This window comes from Lepisosteus oculatus, chromosome 5, assembly GCF_040954835.1.
Source record: "Lepisosteus oculatus isolate fLepOcu1 chromosome 5, fLepOcu1.hap2, whole genome shotgun sequence".
NCBI classification, from domain to species: Eukaryota; Metazoa; Chordata; class Actinopteri; order Semionotiformes; family Lepisosteidae; genus Lepisosteus; species Lepisosteus oculatus.
The window spans coordinates 54,100,617-54,119,555 of record NC_090700.1 but is presented as its reverse complement, the minus strand read 5'-3'; the positions used below and the strand labels follow the sequence as shown (position 1 = coordinate 54,119,555).

General features: G+C 41.5%; 2 protein-coding genes across 30 annotated transcripts in view; both read left to right on the top strand.

Moving 5' to 3' along the window:
• The window catches only part of mef2aa (myocyte enhancer factor 2aa), a 154,711-nt gene extending 147,745 nt beyond the window's left edge, over positions 1-6,966 (top strand). For all 27 annotated transcript variants that reach the window (XM_069190639.1, XM_069190630.1, XM_069190635.1 and 24 more), the window contains 3 exons: positions 995-1,121; positions 2,099-2,225; positions 2,540-6,966. In XM_069190639.1, the coding sequence (XP_069046740.1) occupies positions 995-1,121; positions 2,099-2,225; positions 2,540-2,852 (567 nt within the window). In that variant the 3' untranslated portion in view covers positions 2,853-6,966. The remainder of the gene's footprint in view (positions 1-994; positions 1,122-2,098; positions 2,226-2,539) is intronic.
• Positions 6,967-16,570: 9,604 nt separating this feature from the next.
• The window catches only part of mctp2a (multiple C2 domains, transmembrane 2a), an 82,573-nt gene continuing 80,204 nt past the window's right edge, over positions 16,571-18,939 (top strand). For 2 of the 3 annotated variants that reach the window (XM_015343744.2, XM_069190628.1), the window contains exon 1: positions 17,135-17,271. The gene's annotated coding sequence lies outside the window, so the exon portion shown is untranslated. Of the gene's footprint in view, positions 16,679-17,134; positions 17,272-18,939 lie in introns of those variants that run through there. The other variant, XM_015343745.2, reaches the window with a different exon arrangement.

The window sequence follows — 18,939 nt, the reverse complement described above, 5'->3', positions numbered from 1 at the left end:
GACTGTCTCTGCATTGAAGTTTTCAAAACATCATGGCTGCAATAGCTTTGCATGGCTCAAAATCATTACGAGCATCTTAAAGAGTTTTCAAAGCATGGAAAATGATCCCCCCAAAAGGAGTCTAAGACTGTGAATATTTCTTTCTCTTCAAAATGTGTGAATGCATTGACTATAAGTTGATGTGCTGAACAGTAATTAAAGCTGAAAGAAAGGCATTGATTTGCAATTTGATATCTCAAGTGCAAGTCCTCTTACTACAGCAGTACTAAATAAAAATGTAGTTTTCATCCTATTTGAGTGTATTAACTGGACTTAACAATCCTTGTTAAACAGTTTATTGCCAGTTATAATCTGGAGTCCATGGTATAGTCCATAATATACCGTATTACCCAGCTTCAGTCGTTCAATTGAGATTCCCTAGTCTTTCTTGGAATCCATTTGTTTTCAGTCCTCTTGACATAAAAACCAATTGAAATCTAATTTAAATGTGAAAAGAGGGGGAAAACAGGCTATTTTGACAGTGTATGAAAACCAATTGTCTTCTGTTTACGTTATGAAGTATGTTCTTCAGTTCAGCCGAAATAAAACGTTCTCTTGTGGAGTTACAGCGACAGCTAGTGGAACAACATAGAATTACATTAGAAATATTGCACAGCCTTGTCAGCCCCTTGCATCTGGAGTTCTCATTTAGACTTTATAAAGGAAGCTAGTACTATAAATTTATTTGAAAGTATTAAAATTGTGATTTCATTTCCCACACAGTATCTTAGTCTCAGTCTGTGATGTGAAGTAAAGTGACTCATGCAAGGGCATGGTTTGTCACAGCAGAAAGTTAATGACAAAAACAATCCCGGAGAAGTTCACAGGGAGGTATCAGTTGGCCGATTTCCCGGTCGAGAGCCAGTGCTGGTGGAAGGTGTGGCGTTACATACGTGTCATTTTCTCGGGCTTTCCTGGCCGCGCTCTGACCCGCGTGTCGCTGTCTTCTCTCCAGAACACCCAGAGGATCAGTAGTTCCCAGGCTGCCCAGCCACTGGCCACCCCCGTGGTGTCCGTCACTACGCCCAGCCTGCCACCTCAGGGCCTGGTGTACTCAGCCATGCCCACGGCCTACAACACAGGTAATGGCATCAGCCTCCTGCAGAGGAAATCGAAGTGTGGTTTCACTCGGCTCACTCCATTCTTCACCAAGACGGAGTGTGCACAGGGTGATCTACAGTTAGAGGAACAATTCGACACTGGAGCTATGGAGTTTGGTACACAGACAAAACCACGTAGAGCCAGTAGAATCAGCGGTGTCCACCAGACGATACGTGCATGCCTTCATAGACACAAACCATGGTTGTGTTGAACTGACACGATGCTACTTACTGTAGCTTGTGCCGCTGTTGTCCATAGAAACATGTTCCCCATGGTCCTGCTCGTAATTGTACCACAATTAATTACTCTGTGGTGCACAGCTTTCACGGTACAGCTGTTAGAATAGGCAAACTCACTTTAAAGATCCCTGTCTAGCAGCTGAATGCGATGGGTGAAGCAGTTTCTCCTGTCTCCAGCTGATCTGCCATGCAGTGGGGCTGCTGGTGCAGAGTGGGCAGATGGCCAGCCCTGCTGTCAGATTGCATGAGCAGTCTGTTTTGAAATGATGGATTGAACTCGAGAGCTCACAGTTTGGTTTGAATTTTGAAAAATTAAGCACCTCTCTTTACACAAAAAATGTTGAATTCATAAGTTATATCATACTACCAAACTGTACTTTCTAAGGGCCACAACATCACTTTAGCGCTGATTAATTGTTCAGGGCCAGTTCCATTGTAGTTTTCTACAGAAAACACGGCCTTCAAGAAAAGCTAGCATTCAACGGCCAGTAGGTTTCACAGTGGCATTCCTTTGCCCAGCTTGTTGTATCGTTAGCAAATTTCCTGACAGTTCAGAAACCTGTTTTGCACCTGGTACAGAAAAGCAGTTTCTATCGAAGCAGAAATGATTAATCATACGTATATATAAAAAAAGCAAGTTTTTGTTTTCATTTATTGCCCAGTCTGGTGAAAAGGAAGTGACTTCTCTCTCTCTCTCGGACACGTGTGTTGTTTGGCAGATTACTCCCTGAGCAGCGCGGAGCTGTCCGCCCTGCAAGGCTTCAGCTCCCCAGGAGGCCTGGCCCTGGGCTCCATGTCGGCCTGGCAACAGCACCAGCTGGGCCAGGCCGCCCTCAGCTCGCTGGTGTGAGTACCTCTGCGCTGCCCTGCTCCGAGCGACACCCCAACACTGTGTGTTCAGAGTCCACACCTAATTAAACACCGTAGCAACCAGGGATGAATTCTCGAAACTTGTCCACTATTTCCCGTTTTCAACAGCAATACAACTTAGTCATGGAGGCCAGTTTGTAGTAATTAGCAGAATGATTCCTTCCCACAGCCCCCAGCTCTCGAATAGACTGACTGGCTGTGACGTTTTCACGGGCGAGACCAGCCTCCCTCCTTGGCCCCCTTGTCTTTTTCAAGCGCGCACGCTGACCGCGCCCTTGTCTTTGCTGCAGGTCCGGCGGCCACATGCCTCAGGGCCCCAACCTGTCCATCAACACCAGCCAGAACGTCCACATCAAGTCGGAGCCGATCTCGCCCCCGCGCGACCGTTTCCCCGCGCAGCCGCCGCCCCCGGCCCGGCCCGACATGGGCCGCTCGCCCGTCGACAGCCTCAGCTCCTCCAGCAGCTCGTACGACGGCAGCGACCGCGAGGACCACCGCGCCGACTTCCACTCCCCGCTGGGGCTGGGGGGCCCCGCGGGCGGCGGGGAGGAGCGGGAGAGCCCCTCGGTCAAGCGCATGCGCATGGACACCTGGGTGACATAGAGCCGCCCGGTGCCCCCTCTGGGCAGGTGCTAGACTAGCCATTGTAGAGCGGGGGAGAGGCGGGGAGGGGAGGGGAGGGGTAGTGCAGGTCTCCTTTTTAATATTATTATTATTATTGTTCTTATTTAAGTTTATTTACTTTTTTAACTAGGAAAGAGAAAGAGAAAAAAAAGGTGTCCTGACATATCTAAATTAATTCTCACACATACAACAAGGCAAGAATAAATAAGGACTCAGGACTGAGTTCTAAAGACAAAGACTTATCAGGTACTTGGTACAACATGTTCTTGTACATTCGCAGGAGTCCCACGTATGAAAGCAGCGTGCCCCAGATTTTCGTAGTCTCTGCTCCAGTCTGGCTCTCACTTGTAATCTTTTGTTAGACTTTTGGTTCTGTCTGCAAGACACAAGCAGTCGACGGAAGTGCAGGGTCGCCCTCGCACCCAGGCTGCTCCCTCGTGCTGCCCGACGGGGAAGGCACACCGAGCAGCCGGGTGCCGGCCCTCCTGTTACAGCTTCAGGGAGGAAGACGTCCTCCTGGTCAGTTTTTCTTTTTTAACCGAGTAAAGACGAAAACCAGAGATCTTGTCGCAGATCTTAGAGACGAAAGAGGACTGAGCAATAGCGCACAGAGCGGAGAAGGACACCGGCTGCCTCCTGGAAGCCACGGCGGCCCGCTTCTGAAGCAGGATGCTCTCGTGTGGGTGGCGGTTCCCTCGGCGGGCCAGTGGGGGGCGCTAGCGTATTTGCATGTTCGAAAACAAGAAAGCGTTGTACCCGAAGTGGGCGATGCGATGGGCCGTGCCACGATTTCTGGAGGAAGAGAAAAAGAAACCAGAGGAAATCTCTAATGGAATCAGCATGAATTCAGCGATATATTAGTTTAGCGAAGTTAAGCATTAAAGGAAATAATATATTAATTTAAAATTGGACATATGGGTGGAGACGTTGTTCTGTGCTTATACCTTGAAATTATACCTAAAGACTGACTTACAAATCAGGTGTATTTTTGATTCAATACCCAAGACCTCATACCCAACTTAAGAATATACACAAGAATAAGAAAAAAGTTCACACACAGTTTCAGCAATTAATTATTTATATAAGCCAAAGCTGTATGTTGATGCCTTTATTTTGTAGGTATGGGTTTTATCCTTTTCATTTGGGACTTTTAGTTTATTTTAAATGTTTTATTAAAAAAAACAAACAATAAAATGACATTACAAGCAAGACCTTGAAACCGTAACTAAAGCCATGAACACTCGCTGTTCTGTTTGTAAATTGAAATTTGAGCCAAACTTTTTTCTTTTTGTTGTTTGTGTATATAGCAACTTTAATATATATCACCTTTGGTGTAAGTACGTATGTATTGTACCTTCACCAGATTTAAGAAAAAAAAACTATATTTTTGTGGATTACCGCCAGGTTTATGAGGCGAAGTCCTTATTAAGTAGAGTATTCACTGGTTAATATTTACTATTTTGTTAAATATGCTGTACTTTCTTCGAATTTGAATTATTATCGTTAATAACCGGAGTTTTTTCAGAGGGTAGTGTCTGGGTTGTTATCCCTTTAGTGGTGGTGAATGCTTGTCCTATAAAATTTGTAATGACAGTGCTGTAATGGTGAAGCTTCACTGTATCTTTTTGTAAAGAAGAAATGCAAAGCGCAAGAAAAGCTGGGCACGGTGTTTAACTGTGGAACTCCTTCTTACTTCCCTTCTTTGAGGGACAGGTCTAAAGCTGCTGAACTCACTGCCCGAACCTGTCTCACGCCTGGGGACTGAAACACAGGACACAGAGAGGCCTTCAGCCTCAGCAGAGGATCTGAAACCGCCATCTTCATTTCAATCCAAAGCCAAACTGAAGAAATGGCACGTGACTCGATTACCCCTCCCACCCCACAGTCACTCACAGTTATTTTACACCTCCTTGTGTAACCCATGTGCAGATTAAACTTTTGTTCAATGCCTAGGCTGGAGGTAAAATGTTAAATACACTGAGAGGCATTAAAAACTCAAAACTAAAGTAATGGAACTAATAGCATTTGTTGTTTTTTATGTCACTCAGTATGCATGACCTCTATAGCAGATACAGGGTTTAAAGCATGTTATTCTTTCATTAATGAGTGTTATCTGGGGGCTGTTGTTGTACTTTAATGGAGGTAATAACATTTGTCAGCCCCTCTCCCTCATCCCACGAACCCACCAAACACATTAAGCCACCCGCTGTAACCTCATCACCTAGGAGTCATCTTTTAATATTTAACACCAACATTCCCCTACATTGTGTTCAGATCCTGATTCTGAGATTTCTTTCCTTTTTAAGCCTGAACGAAGTTATTAAGGGAGAGGAGACAGGGGTCCGTTATTTTAGGCGTCCTCAAAATTCTCGTTCATCTTTATACTCACAGTTTGTTCCCTTTGAGGCGGCGAAGGGACAGGAAATTCAGCAGCTTTATGAGGGGGTGAGGGAGAAAACGGAAAAACAGAAAAACAAACACAATGAAATCACCGCTAGATGGCGCCTGAACCTGTACCTGAAGTGTGCTGTACAGCGTTTATAGGAGTACACCCTTTGCATTTGCTGTCTATTTCCTTGTGTGCCTTTATCGAAAACCATAGGCATGCCCTAAACCGTCCCCACACACGTCAGCCAAGCCACGGCAGCTGATGATGACAGCTGGTAACGATCTATGCAGTCTCTACCCCTTGCACTTAAAACATCCATTCCCCAGCACCGATCCGTGATTGTGTCATGGAAAGCGTTCACAGTACGACTAGGTAACTAACCCATTACTCATGCCTATACGCACACGCCCACATCCAATTGCTCACTCAATTCTTGAAGAATTGGTGTTAAAGACTGTTACAACTTTCCCTCGAAGTGCTTTCCCCTCTTCATGAAACTGGGATGCTGTAGATCTTATTCTTGAAACACGACACCTGACAGCCAACGGACTCCAGAGAAAAAAAAAAACACTAACCTCTGCCACACCGCCATTAACTCAACGACTGCTCTCTTGATATTTTTTTGTTTTCTTCTCTAATTAGGGCAGCTCAAAAACGCACTCATCCATGAATACACGTTCTTGTTGTAACTGACTGTTGCCAGGATCTTTACAAGCCTGGAATTCACCAGCAAAGATAAACCTCAGATCAGGTTTTAGTCTTTACTTTTCGTTTTATAAAGCTCATGACAGAACTTCAGGAAAAAATCCAAAAAAATCCAAGAAAGATCCGTGAGGTTAAAGATGCAGGAAAAAAATCACGCTCATATTTTTTGGAAAAACTGCAGCAATAATATAACAAAACTGGAGTCGCTCTCAATTGGGATTCAGGGATTTTTTGTTATTTTTCTTTGTCTAGGCGTACACATATTGCACAGCCTTGTTCCAAAGAGTTGTCATTTCGAGACAAGGCGAATACCTGATAGGCTGATTTTTGGACACAGCTTTGACATAGACCTGACCAGATTTACAATCGAAAAGCAGGATCGGAGAAGAGGTTAAGACACAGGAAGACCCGTCTGCACAAGCCCCCTCCTCCGTACTCTCCTTGTGTTGTTATTACTCTGTTGTGTGCACACAAGAAATAAATAGTAAATATAAAGCAACTATATAATGAAAAGCTCCTTGGGTCTGTATGCTATTTCTGAAAATTCAACTTGCACAAAAATAAAAGATGTCGAATGTGAAAGAAAGGGATATTAGAGAATCTTTGTAGAAAACCTTCTTCACTTTGCTGTGCAAGAGTACACTGCTTTGCTTTATGGCTTTTTTTAAAGAAAAAAAACAGAACTATGTATTTGGTAATTGTTTGTAGTTACTAGTTCACTCGGAAAAAAAAAGCTGTTTGCGGTTTGAGGGCTCAAACCGTGTGGCGGCACAAGCTGGACTTTGTTGCCATGAATGAAACAGAATGTTTCAAAATCAAGAAAGAGAATTTTAAGTTAATCTGCATTTTAATTTCCCTGAATGTGTTGTTTTATCTTCATTATTACAATAAATATTCTAGTGAACTTTTTATCGAATGACTAAAATATTATGCTAGAGATTGTTGTACAAATTTGTATTCTGCATTCACTAAAGTAAAGATATTGGCTTTTACCGTGTACTTTGGGCTCGCTCCGTCATTGAGTGGAAAATGGGAGGGCAAGTCAGGTGAACACGTCGACACATCTGCTAGTGATTGCTAGGCCTGGTTTCGCAGCATGGCCTGACTTGAATTAAACTGGTCATTAAGCCAATGGTGAAATATACCAATTATATTGATATTGTAACGCAACGGGGGCTCAGGCGGGCGCCCTTGCCGCATCTGGTCGGCCCAAAGTATAGGCTCGAACCCGGGACTTCCGCGTCTCCCTAGCCCCGTGAGCTAGAGAGAGATCTCTCCACAGCCCAGTAGCTGTAGTCCTGCTATCACAGGGAAGGGCGGTGACGTCACCCGCTCTGGTACGCCGGCTCTTACACCCAGTGCTTGTCGGCCGTAAGCGTTACAATATCCTGAAATAAAATACACATATGAACATTCAAACAGAATAACACGTGAACAGTCACTTGTGAAAAAAACTGTTATACAGTAGCTTTACACGCTAGACTGGCGAATGAGCAGGGTAGGTGGAGATTTTTTAACCTTATCCCAAAGGCTACACTGAAGAGGCACTTCTTCAATGCTTGCTAGTGTTTACTGTAGCCACTAGAGGGAACCCTACAGACAGCTAGGCAAGTGCTCGTCTGAGCTATCAGACTGTAGCTACGTACAGTAAATAGGAGAAACGTGTTTACATACATTGGTGCAATTCAAATATATATGTTTTGTTTAAAAACAAGTGGAATATTGTGAATAGTAAATAGCTACTAAGAGTATCAGCATTAACGGGGTACTAAAAATGAGAAAAACCAAATGGCTTTAGAATCTTCATACCTGAGTTCAGAGTACATCTATCCCTAAAATTCACAAGTTTAATGCGTTGCTGAAAATCCCTCGTATAAAAAAATAAACTCGTAAATCGAAGACTAAGCACCATTAATCTATATGGGGAAAATTATAACGCGTTCCATTTAATATAATAACCTCCTTCTGTATTTGTGCTGTGGGAGAAATACTATATGACAACTTTCCCAAATCAGTTGGGGATACTGTAATTATAATATTTTGCATTGTTTTAGCCATTAACAATTTAATAAAATGCTTCTTATTGATAGTTACGGCCATAATCTGTACTGTAAATAAAAACACCTAAACAAGGATGAACTGCTAATTATCATAAATAGCAGTTATTATTGGGAACGATAATAATTCCTTTGCCGTCTCCTCACCATCCTCGATGGATATTTTTTCTTCAAATCTGCAAACAACGAGATAGTCTTCCGCTGAATGAGAAGAAAACTATTTCCAACGTACACAAACTTAGTACTGCGATGGACTGGCGTCCTGTCCAGGGTGTACCCTGCCTTGCGCCCGTTGCTTGCCGGGTAGGCTCCGGCTTCCCACAACACCGTGTGGTACAGAGCGGTCTGGCAAATGACATGACATGACACAGTAAGTACTCTGCTCGTGGGTGCTGCCTGGGGGGGCGAGGTGGAGAAAATAATCCGCCCACAGAGAGAAGCTGCTTCCTGCTGAGGATCTGGACAGCCCGGAGACCAACTTGAAACTCATGGCACAAAGCAGGACTGCAGTCAAGGCGGTGCCAGCCTGTCTTACACAGGGACAATTCAGACACACCGGTTAGCCCAGCCTTTGGGAAATAGGTGTATGTGGAAAAAGTCATCTGCACTGTTGTCACCAGGGAATCACCATGACTTGTCCTTGTTTCACAGCAGCCTCGGTGAGCTAACCTTGTATGACGTGCAAATCACCTATCCTGAACGGAGCTATGACTATTTTCCAAAAAGCACCTCTCTTTGAAGGCTTTTTAAATTGCGATTTTAATAATAATAATAATAATAATAATTGCTTACACGTATATAGCGCTTTTCTGGACACGCCATTCAAAGCGCTGTACAGGTAACGGGGATCCCCTCCACCCCCACCAGTGTGCAGCCCCACCTGGATGATGAGACGGCAGCGATAGTGCGCCAGTACTCTCCCCACACACCAGCTCACAGTGGGGAGGAGAGCAGAGCCAATTCATAGAGGGGAATTATTAGGAGGCCCTGATTGGTAAAGGAGGGCAAATCTGGACGACAAATTTTACAACTACAGGCTTGTTGTCAATAATTGCGGTAAAAAAAGTGAAGTCCCGAAAAGTGAAAATTCAGGTATTGCGGGGGACGAGGAAAGAGAGGGTACGAGGAAATAAACTGAACAACTGTTCCCGTTTTAAACCAGCACACAAGAAGTGGGAGTACGGCGCTTTTTGAACTGGAAGGAGAGTTAAAGCTTTAGTACTCATCCGTGTAGAAATGTATAGAGAGACGCACGCCAATTGAGCAACACAAACACCGTTGAAGAGAAAATGTACCCGCTGCTTGTGCTACACCGTTTACCGGTAGAAATGATGCTCCTTTGCCAGCTCTTTAACCGAAACCTGCGGCAATGTGGAAACCTCCGCGCCGGTCCGAATTCAAGCCACTGCAGTTACACCAAGGGTCCTCCAGGGGGAGACCTAACACGGCAGGCAAACGAGAGACTTGAAGCTCTGTTCCAACTTGATACCAATTTTATCTTACAATACCGTAGGTGGCGTCTAAGGAGGAGGAGAGACCTTACAAGACATTTTCTGAGCTGCGTACAAGCCCAGTTTCTAGTTTCTGGCACACGGAAAGCCATTAGAGTCCGTTGCCCCTCTCGCCACGGTTAGTAGCTCTAGCTGCAAAGAGCACCCTGGACGTTTCCTCACTGCATATTTCTTAAGCATGCTGGCTGTTCACAAAGCTCACTCACTGCTGCACTCTTCCCACTGCCTCTCAGTAACAACTTTTCCACAGTTAAAGGGGAGGCGGTAGTCACATGGGGTTCGAATGCAGTCTAGCCTTGCGATTAATGTCCAGTTCCTGGCTCAGGAAACGTCTCTGTGTCCTGAAGACGTACAGTATGTCGGCCACCGACGTGCCACGCGAGAGCTTTATCTAGAGCTAACACAGCCTTAAAGTGTTGATGACATGGCATAGACCACACAATATATCATCATCATTATTATTGTTGTTGTTGTTATCATCTTAAACGAGGTTTCTTATGCCATTTTCAGATCGCAAAGACTGAAAGTGGTTTCTTGCTCAGGACGAAAAATTAGGAACACAATTGAACTATGTTTTTTTTAATCTAAAGGAGGGCTGATATCTTTCTAATATTATCATATAATTGAATGGATCGTTCAATTTCACAACAGCATCACTCCGCCTTTTAAATTGCCGTAAATGTCCACGAGATGGCGACAGACAGCTCAGTAACATGACGCCGCGATCCAATCGGCCGATTTCACTTCATGAACATATTATATTTTACTTTAAGGATTGTGTGTCTTTCAATTGCCGTAGTCCAGTTGAGTTTGGAGAACTGAATCTATTTTAAACAGCTCTAAGGACATTCAGAATACGCCCCTACAAAATACCACAGTAGGTATTAAGGAACAAGTAATAGGTTTATTCCATGCTGAAAAAAAGAAGAAGAAAGAGAACACAACGTTTCGGCCGTGGAGCCTTCTTCAGGTGGGTATTGTCTTCAGTAGGTATTGGCGACGATCAGGGACACTTCTGGGCGAAGCAATGGGTGGCAGTGTAGAAAAAAGTCACCTTCACCGAGCTTGTAAAGAAAACACATGGATAAAGGGAGGATGGTTTCCTCTCATTGCACACATTTTAATTTTCCTGCAGGATCAAGGACAGTAGCCTTAGTCACCTGTGTGTGCAATAGAAGGTGCAGAGAGATCCATAATTATTATGATAAAACATTGTGATCAGTCTTGAGCCAGTGGTGGAGGCTGTGCTCAACATCTACTGAAGGGGGTTGTCAGCATGAGATTGCAGGTTCAAACCCCAGCTCTGCCACGGGCAGCTGCTTCTGACGGCTTACCTTAGACAGGCTCCAACTAAATGAATATGACCTGTATTCTGTAATCAAACTTATAATGCCAAAAAAAGTAATCAAACAAGAAAATACCCTCTGTGGCAAAAATACAAAATAATTAAAATCATAATATTATTATTGTGCATATTCACATGTATTCATGGTTTGCCCCTCCTCCCAGTGAGTTCAGATCAAGATTGTAAATTGCAAAAAACAAAAGGGGAAAAAACGTGATAAGCAATCACTTTTTTATCTCTCTTTCTGTAACACAACACATCGAGAACAATTGTGACTTTTTATTAGACTATTTGAAATACGAGAGAGCCAGGCTGCGGCCTCAAGACTCAGCAATTGTCAGGAGATCCAGGCTCAGGAGGCCAGATAGGTAAATAATAATTGTAAATGTGGAAAATGTTATCTTTTGGCCAACTTCTCAATGATCCATATGTACAATGGCGCCCTTTGTTATCCAGTGACCAATGGAGGAATGACACTTGCTCAGAATTTTAAGGTCACTTTAATATGTACAATAGGTGCTGTTTGGCATCAACATTTCAAACTGCTAGGAAAGACCTTTAAGAAGACTGTAATATTGCTTGTCCCCACGACACACTTTTCTCTACTTAAAAAGTTTTTTGAAAGTTTTACATGACAAATGTGTGTCACCAAGTATGGAGATTTCCATCGTGTTCCAGTTCCAGTACTGCACTATCTCCCCCAGGTTTACACAGGAAGAGGGATTCATCCGAAAGACCTTGGGATACAGGCACAAAAAAAAATAAAACCTGAGCAGTTTGCAAAGAACAATGACAATCCAAAATAATTTTTGCAGAGCTAGGTAAAAATAAAAACGGAAGTTTTTTAGTTCGAAATTCCCTATTGAGGAAGATATTCATGGAATAGGAAACTCCCAAGCCTTTCTAAAATTATGAGCATTCCCGATAAACAGTTCATAGTTTCACAAAAACATGCTTTATCACTTCAAAATAGTTTTATTCTGCAATTCTCTGCTGTAGAAATGGTAAAAATTAATGTGATATATAAACTATACAACATGTATAGTTTCAAATGAGAAAAGCTAGTAGTTAAATGATCCAAGGAGCTCATCCAGCTTGGTCTTTATCTCATAGCTAATTATCAGAGAACCAGGTTTACATGGTTGCACATAAATCTACATTCTTTAATGTGAAGTCTCTGGAAAAAAAAATTAAATACCACATCTCAAAATTGCATTTCAATGAGCCAACTGGAACTTTAGCAAACTCAATCACACACTGAGTCATCCAAAAACGGATGCACAAAGCACAAATATTTGCATCTTAGTTCTTAATGAATCATTTATACAATAACATTTACATGTTGTAACAGTTTAGCGTTCTTCTAAACAGCTGTATTAGTCAATGGCTATCACAGATGGAGCAACTCATGGATTTAGGTTATATCTATGACTTAAGTTAATATTGCTTCTCCAGTTCTGAGAGTAAACAATTCCATTCTGTGAAATTTCCTAGTAGTCTCAGTACTCTGTGTGATATCGTTATTTTCCCATGCAAATATCCTGTGCATCACTCTCGCTTTGTCATCTAGGAACATCACTTGACCTGATTACAATTTTTCACCATTTTGAGTTGAAGGCTCTGGGTATTTTGCTGATGACATTTTGAGTGCATTTCCCTTGCAGTTACAGTATCTGAGCTTTTTATCAGTATATAAGATCTCATGACTGATAGAGCATTAGCAAATTAGCTTCTTATACAGTAAGTTTCATTTTGATTACTTTCTTGACAGCAAGAGGGTAGCCTGGTGCTATCCGTTTGTTACTGTTGGTGACATTTTTTCTGTTGAAGTTTGTAACGGATCCAGTGAAAGCCTCATTTGAAGGAATGTGACACGAGTTCGCAGTTAGTGAAAAGAAATGTTCATACGTTACTGCATACATTTCCCGTTTGCATCATGGTTATAAGTGCCTCTTTTAAAGTACAGCACTTGTGACGTTTCATTTAATCATTCAGCGTTTTGAAATCCCCTTCAAACTGAAGCTGTAGTTTACTTTTTGGGGAGGTGAGGGCACGCTGAGATTTGGGTAGTTTAGTTTCTGCTTTATCATTTGACTCATTGTGGAAGCTAATGTGTGGTTCCATATGAATTGAGAAGGTATGCTGAAGAAGTAGAAAAAATCTCATTAGTAAAATAAGAAGCTACCAACTGTTGACTAATGTTGTGTTTAATGGCATTTATTTTTAAGATTTTAAAAATAGAAAAAAAGGCAGGCGTACTCAAAGCACCCTGTCCCCCTCACACACACACAAACATAAACACAGTCAGAAACAATTTACATAGTGTATGTTGTGCAATTTTTTTCTGAACTAAAAAGACGGAAGATAGCCTTTCATCATAGTAACACGGATGGAAACCTTTCGGGAAGGAGGCCAAGGAGAGACAAAAGCCATTTTTAGTATACAGTATAAAAGCCAGCACAGGCAAGGGAAAAAGATGAAACTTAACACAGCAGGTCCGTTCAAATATAAAAAACAATACAATCAAGTTCTTCAAACAAACCATAAAGAGACGTTGACAGGGCTTGATCTTTGAAGAACTCCTTCCACATGCTCAGAAATGATTGGGAAATGTTTTTTTTTTCTGATGGATCACTTAGCACTTACTAGAGTTTATAACATAAGTTCGGGAGGGATGACAATGACCAGCTCAATCAGACTCAGCCGTCAGTAATTAGCAATCGCTCCTGACAATCCATTCCTCTCCCAAAAGCTATAAATACCTACGAGATCCCTATCCCTCTCTTTTGCACCCCATCTCCACCTCTGCAGCTGCCCCTTGATCACCCTGGTCTCCTTGTCCTCTGTCCAGGAGGTCAACCCTCAGCCAAGCAGGTTAAGCCACAATTTCACTCCAAGAGGCTTTCACCTTGGGTGTTTGTCATTCCTCGTGAACTGGAAATTTCAGTTAGATTACTGGAAATGGGATAGATTAATCTGTTGTTTATTGAAAAGTACTTGCAGAATGTACAGGGATTAATGACTGATATGGTCACCCCTCATTTTAAAGACAGACAATACCAGGATTAGAGAATAGATCTTTCAGGTTGTTTTTAAATAAAAGCACAAGTGTTAAAAGAACACTAATAAATATGAAATCATGAACATCTGGAACTACATCACTTGAAAATGCCCTTCTATCTAGTAATATCTCTACCAAAGAGTGCTGTATATGTTGTCTCAAGCAATTAAACCCTTATTATGTTTTCTCAGCATTACCAGTTGCTCAAAAGCTGCAGATTTCAAATCACTGATGTAGTGTAATTGTTAATTAATTTGGAATATAGTGTATAGCATGTTGTAGGAAATTCTTCATCAGAGGAGCAGGACACAGTCTTGTGCAGATTCAGTTTTATTGAGCTCAATAAGTTCAACAACGTGCGCCGGGTCTGCCCCACAGAACAGACAAACTGCAAGGGTTTCCCAGCTCTTACAGTATATACAGTCAGAAGAAAGTTTGTTTCACAATCTGAGTGCTTGTCCTGTTCTTTGATACTGTATGTAATTACTACTTGTCTTGCTCTAGGTTCTGTTCTTTGATATGCAGCAGACATTGGGCTGGTATATCCTGTTTGTGGGTGTTGTTCCTGTCTTTTATTTATTATTATATGTAGAGTTAAGCCACTGGGGCTGCTAAAGCAAGTCAGCTTAATGGCATCTTAGTGTAACTTTTGTTTGAGGCTAAATTAACAGGTCCCACCAACACCTCTCACAATGTGCTTGTGGTGATACTTTGTGATACGTTGATGCTGGATAAATTATATATATATATGTTCCACTTCAAGCACATTAAGAACAGAAAATAATGAACAGACAGTGATATCACCGGAACAAGGACTGGGAAGCCCTTGTCTGCAACAATCTATATATCAATCTATATTGGCTGACAAAATCTCCAGTCTTGGGGGAAACAGCCCAGCAGTTTTATAGATTTATTTAAAATTGAGATACTGTAATTAGGTCAACTGTGTAACTAAGCATTAGGTGTAGAGTGGACATGTATTCTCTCATAGACATGTACTGAATATACTATATATATACATAAATCCTTTATCTTACTGAAATCTATTAGATGTAGATGCTTAAATGCAGAATAGTATGGCCTTAAAAACAATAAATTGGGGGATAAACTGCTGTTTATCTGACTCTGTTATAATATTATCGCTACTATCGAAATCAGATCAGACTAAATATATTCAACAAGCAAGGGGTTCTATATAACAGCTTTATGAAGTATTTGGCACAGCGTCTCTGCTGTGAATCTGCATGGTTCTGATCTTGGAGACATCACTTGAACTTGAACTTGAACTTGAACTTGAACTTTATTGCCATATGTAACCGGTACTGGTACAATGGAATTCTTACTTACAGAAAGTCTCTCGTTTGTAAAACAAGTGTTAAAAAACAAAACAAAGTGCAAACAGTGCATCAAGACAATGTACAAACAAACAATAGACAATGTGCAAGTAAACATGCAGACAGTTTGAATGTAAACAATACAGACGTGTAAACAATGACTGGAGACGTACAATAAATAAATTACAATGAGGTAGATGGTGATGTAGGTGTAGGTGTGGTCCGAGGGGGATGGCTAAATGTGTTCGCCAGTCTCACTGCTTGTGGATAGAAGCTATTGAAGAATCTAGTGGTAAGTGACCGTATGCTCTTATATCTCTTGCCTGAGGGCAGTGGGGTGAAGAGCTCATGCCCGGGGTGGTGACTGTCCTCTGTGATGGCCAAAATTCTACCACGGCAGCGGTCCTCATAGAGCTGTTTAATCTCGGTGAGACCGCAGCCGATGATCTTCTGGGCCATATTGACCATTCTCTGCAGTGCCTTTTTTTCTCGCGAAGAGGTGATCCCGTTGGTGAGGACGCTCTCGATAGTGCAGCGGTAGAAGTTCACCAACACATGTATTGGCATCCCCCATCGCTTGAGGCACCTCAAGAAATAAAAGCGCTGCTGAGCCTTCTTCATGATAGAGTCAGTGTTCACAGTCCAGGTTAGATCTTTAGAAATGTGAATTCCCAAAAACCTAAAGCTGGTGACTGTTTCCACTTCCGTTCCATCAATACTGAGTGGGCTGTGAGTGTGTGGCCTGTGTTTCCGAAAGTCCGCTATTAGCTCTTTCGTTTTCTTTATGTTCAAGTCCAGGTTATTGCTATGACACCACCTAAGCAGCTGTACAACTTCATCCTTGTAAGTGGACTCGTCATCATCACAATTTAATTGTTAAGTCTAAATGCAAAGTAATTATTTTGCTTACTGAAATATTATTTGTCCAGACCTCTTTCATAAAGTTCTGCGTATTGTATTGTTGTATTAGATTCTTGGATTTCTTATTAGATTTGTCCCGAGAGGTAATTTATGACATTAATTGAATGTTTGGTTACATTGCATCTTCCTTTTTTCCCAGTAAAGTGAAATGCACCACGTACATTACTTATAATTACATCGCAATGCACAGCCGATTTGACTTTAATCACAAGGTGTCGTCTTTGCTAAGGAAATGTGCTTTTCGAAGGATGCCAAATAATAATAAAATACTAATAAGAAGAATGATAATTCCTTACACTGACAGTATATAGCGCTTTACAGGTAATGGGGATCCCTCCACCACCTCCAGTGTGCAGCCCCACCTGGGGACAAACCCGTCAGACTCGGGCAAGGTGTCTTCAGAGGTTCCTGGTCAAGCCCACCGGACTGCAGGACACTTGGCACGGCAGGTCGCCGCGCCCGGACAAACTAACACCTGTCGGGTAAAGATTTAGAAAAACATTTTTTCAGGACTTTCTGTGAAGAAGAGAGAACTTAAAAAGCAGGGTGTGATTGTCTTCGGTCTATGGTTTGAGTTTTTCAGGCAAGTCTTTCTCCAATGTACGTTTATGTTTTAGGGCGGGGAGGTGCACAGCAATAAGGGGGAGTTCTACACTAGAAAGAGTAGAAAGTATAATTTCGCAACGAGAGGCAAGGGATTCAGTTATATTAATATATTCGTATTTACGCATTGTATGGCGTTGTTTTCTTTGTTAATATTCTAGTGGATACTGTACCAAATGATCACACCATTTTCAAAATTCGCTTATTTTAAATGAGAAGGAAACGGTAAACAGTCGATTAAATGCTTGAACCACATTTATTTTATGTCGGCTTAATTTATTTTTTGGTTGGGAGTCCCTCCCCTTTAATCTGGTGTTTGGTGTTTGAGCCTTTACATCAGTTGATGAGGAAGTCAGTTCTTATACTCTACCGATGGTTACAGATGTTTCTTTGCTCTGATAATTACTTTCCCCTCGGCCTCTCTGGTATCGGATTAACTGGATTCGAGCATGATCCTGGCACAGGGAAACGGGTAAGAGTGACGACGAGACGGAAGATGATTTTAAACTTTGTCCACGAAGTTAACTGAGTTTCGGCTAAAGGCACACCAATTTGCATATTTCCTTGTCCAGGTGTTGCTACCTGTTAAATAGTTATCTTCTGTTGTGCAGTTTAGGAACTTCTAATCACCTTTTGAAACATTCCGGTGCAATCACTTATTCTTTCGCGTAAAGATAATTATTTTTCCCAGACGCACACTTTTTCCTGCAGAAAAGAAAATATTAAATGCCTTCTTTTTGGGAGGACGTACTTGGCTGCACATTTACGAGCGAGTAGGATCTTGCAAAATCTACATTCTTTTCTGATGAATGTTTCAATCTTGTCTCCGCTCGTGCTCATTTTGATATAAAAATGAGTCGGTCTCAAGTCTAGACATGGATTTTCATCATGCTTTCACAGTAAATGACTGATTAATTGTAATTTAAGCATACCATTAGATGCCATAGGTTTACTTGCTTTTTACCTGTTTGTTTTGACCCTGTCTATCAGTAACATTGCTTTTTGAATCACTACAATGCGAGCTGTGCTTCTGTACAGTGTATAGTTCAAGTTTCTTGTGTCCTGATGAGCTTTTTCCCCAGTTTACAAACTGTTTCTCTGAGAACCTTATTGCAATACTATAATATTATGCTTTACAGATTTGTAATTTGTAATTTTATACATTTATTATGCCTTTGCTTTAAAGCAATACCAATTGATATTCTAGAGGATTTTATATCTCAAACGTTGTTCATATGTGAAAACCATCTTAATTCTGTATTATTGTGAATGTTTTAATTTTATTGGAAAGCAAGGCAGCGCTGACAATCTGTGTTCAAATTGTGCACAAAAAATTCAACTTTCTGTTCCCTGTTTTATGTGGGGATTCTGTAAATTCTGTATAAAAATTGCAAGAGTTTTCCTTCTTCAGCTAGAAAGAGGCCTTTGCAGGTTCTCTTGTATCACATAAAATTAGATCAGCGCTGTGCGTCTCTCGGTTTTGAGTTTGTAAAATGTGTGTTTTATAGGTAAAAATCCATTAGGACAGTCTTTTAAATGGGATCTTTACCATTTCTGTAGTTTGTTATAGTGAAAGACTGTAGTGGGCTGAGTCAACAGTGAAATACAGTGGTTTTGTCTGTTTAGAGATGTTCAAGGGATGTTAATACTGTATGTAGCAGCCGTGACTGCAGATTATTCTAGCAGATATTCATCTTGAAAGGTAGTAATTCTGCAGAATGGATGAACGTGAATTGTTAGGATATTTCCCTTTTATTGTAGCAAGTCATGTTTGTTTTTCTGTTTTTGTAGAATACTGTTTTTGTCCCAGCCTTGTAACTGTGTCCTCCTCAAACATCTGATAACTCCCAGAATTCTGAATTTACCAGTCAGGCCAGACCTAATCTGATAAATTCCTTTCAGTCTTGTTAGGATCCCTGAAATAAACTTCTAATATATATATATAATATACTGTATATTTTACATACTACAGAGTACAAAAAGACTTTAATTTTGATTGGTCTGTCTAGGAACTTCTGTTTTGTGGTCTCATCAAGAGGACAAAACACAAAAGAAGAAATTCCTGTCATTTCTTGTGTAGTTAAATGAGTATTGATTCTTTAAAACAACCCAAGACATCTTGCATATGTGGCAGAGTACA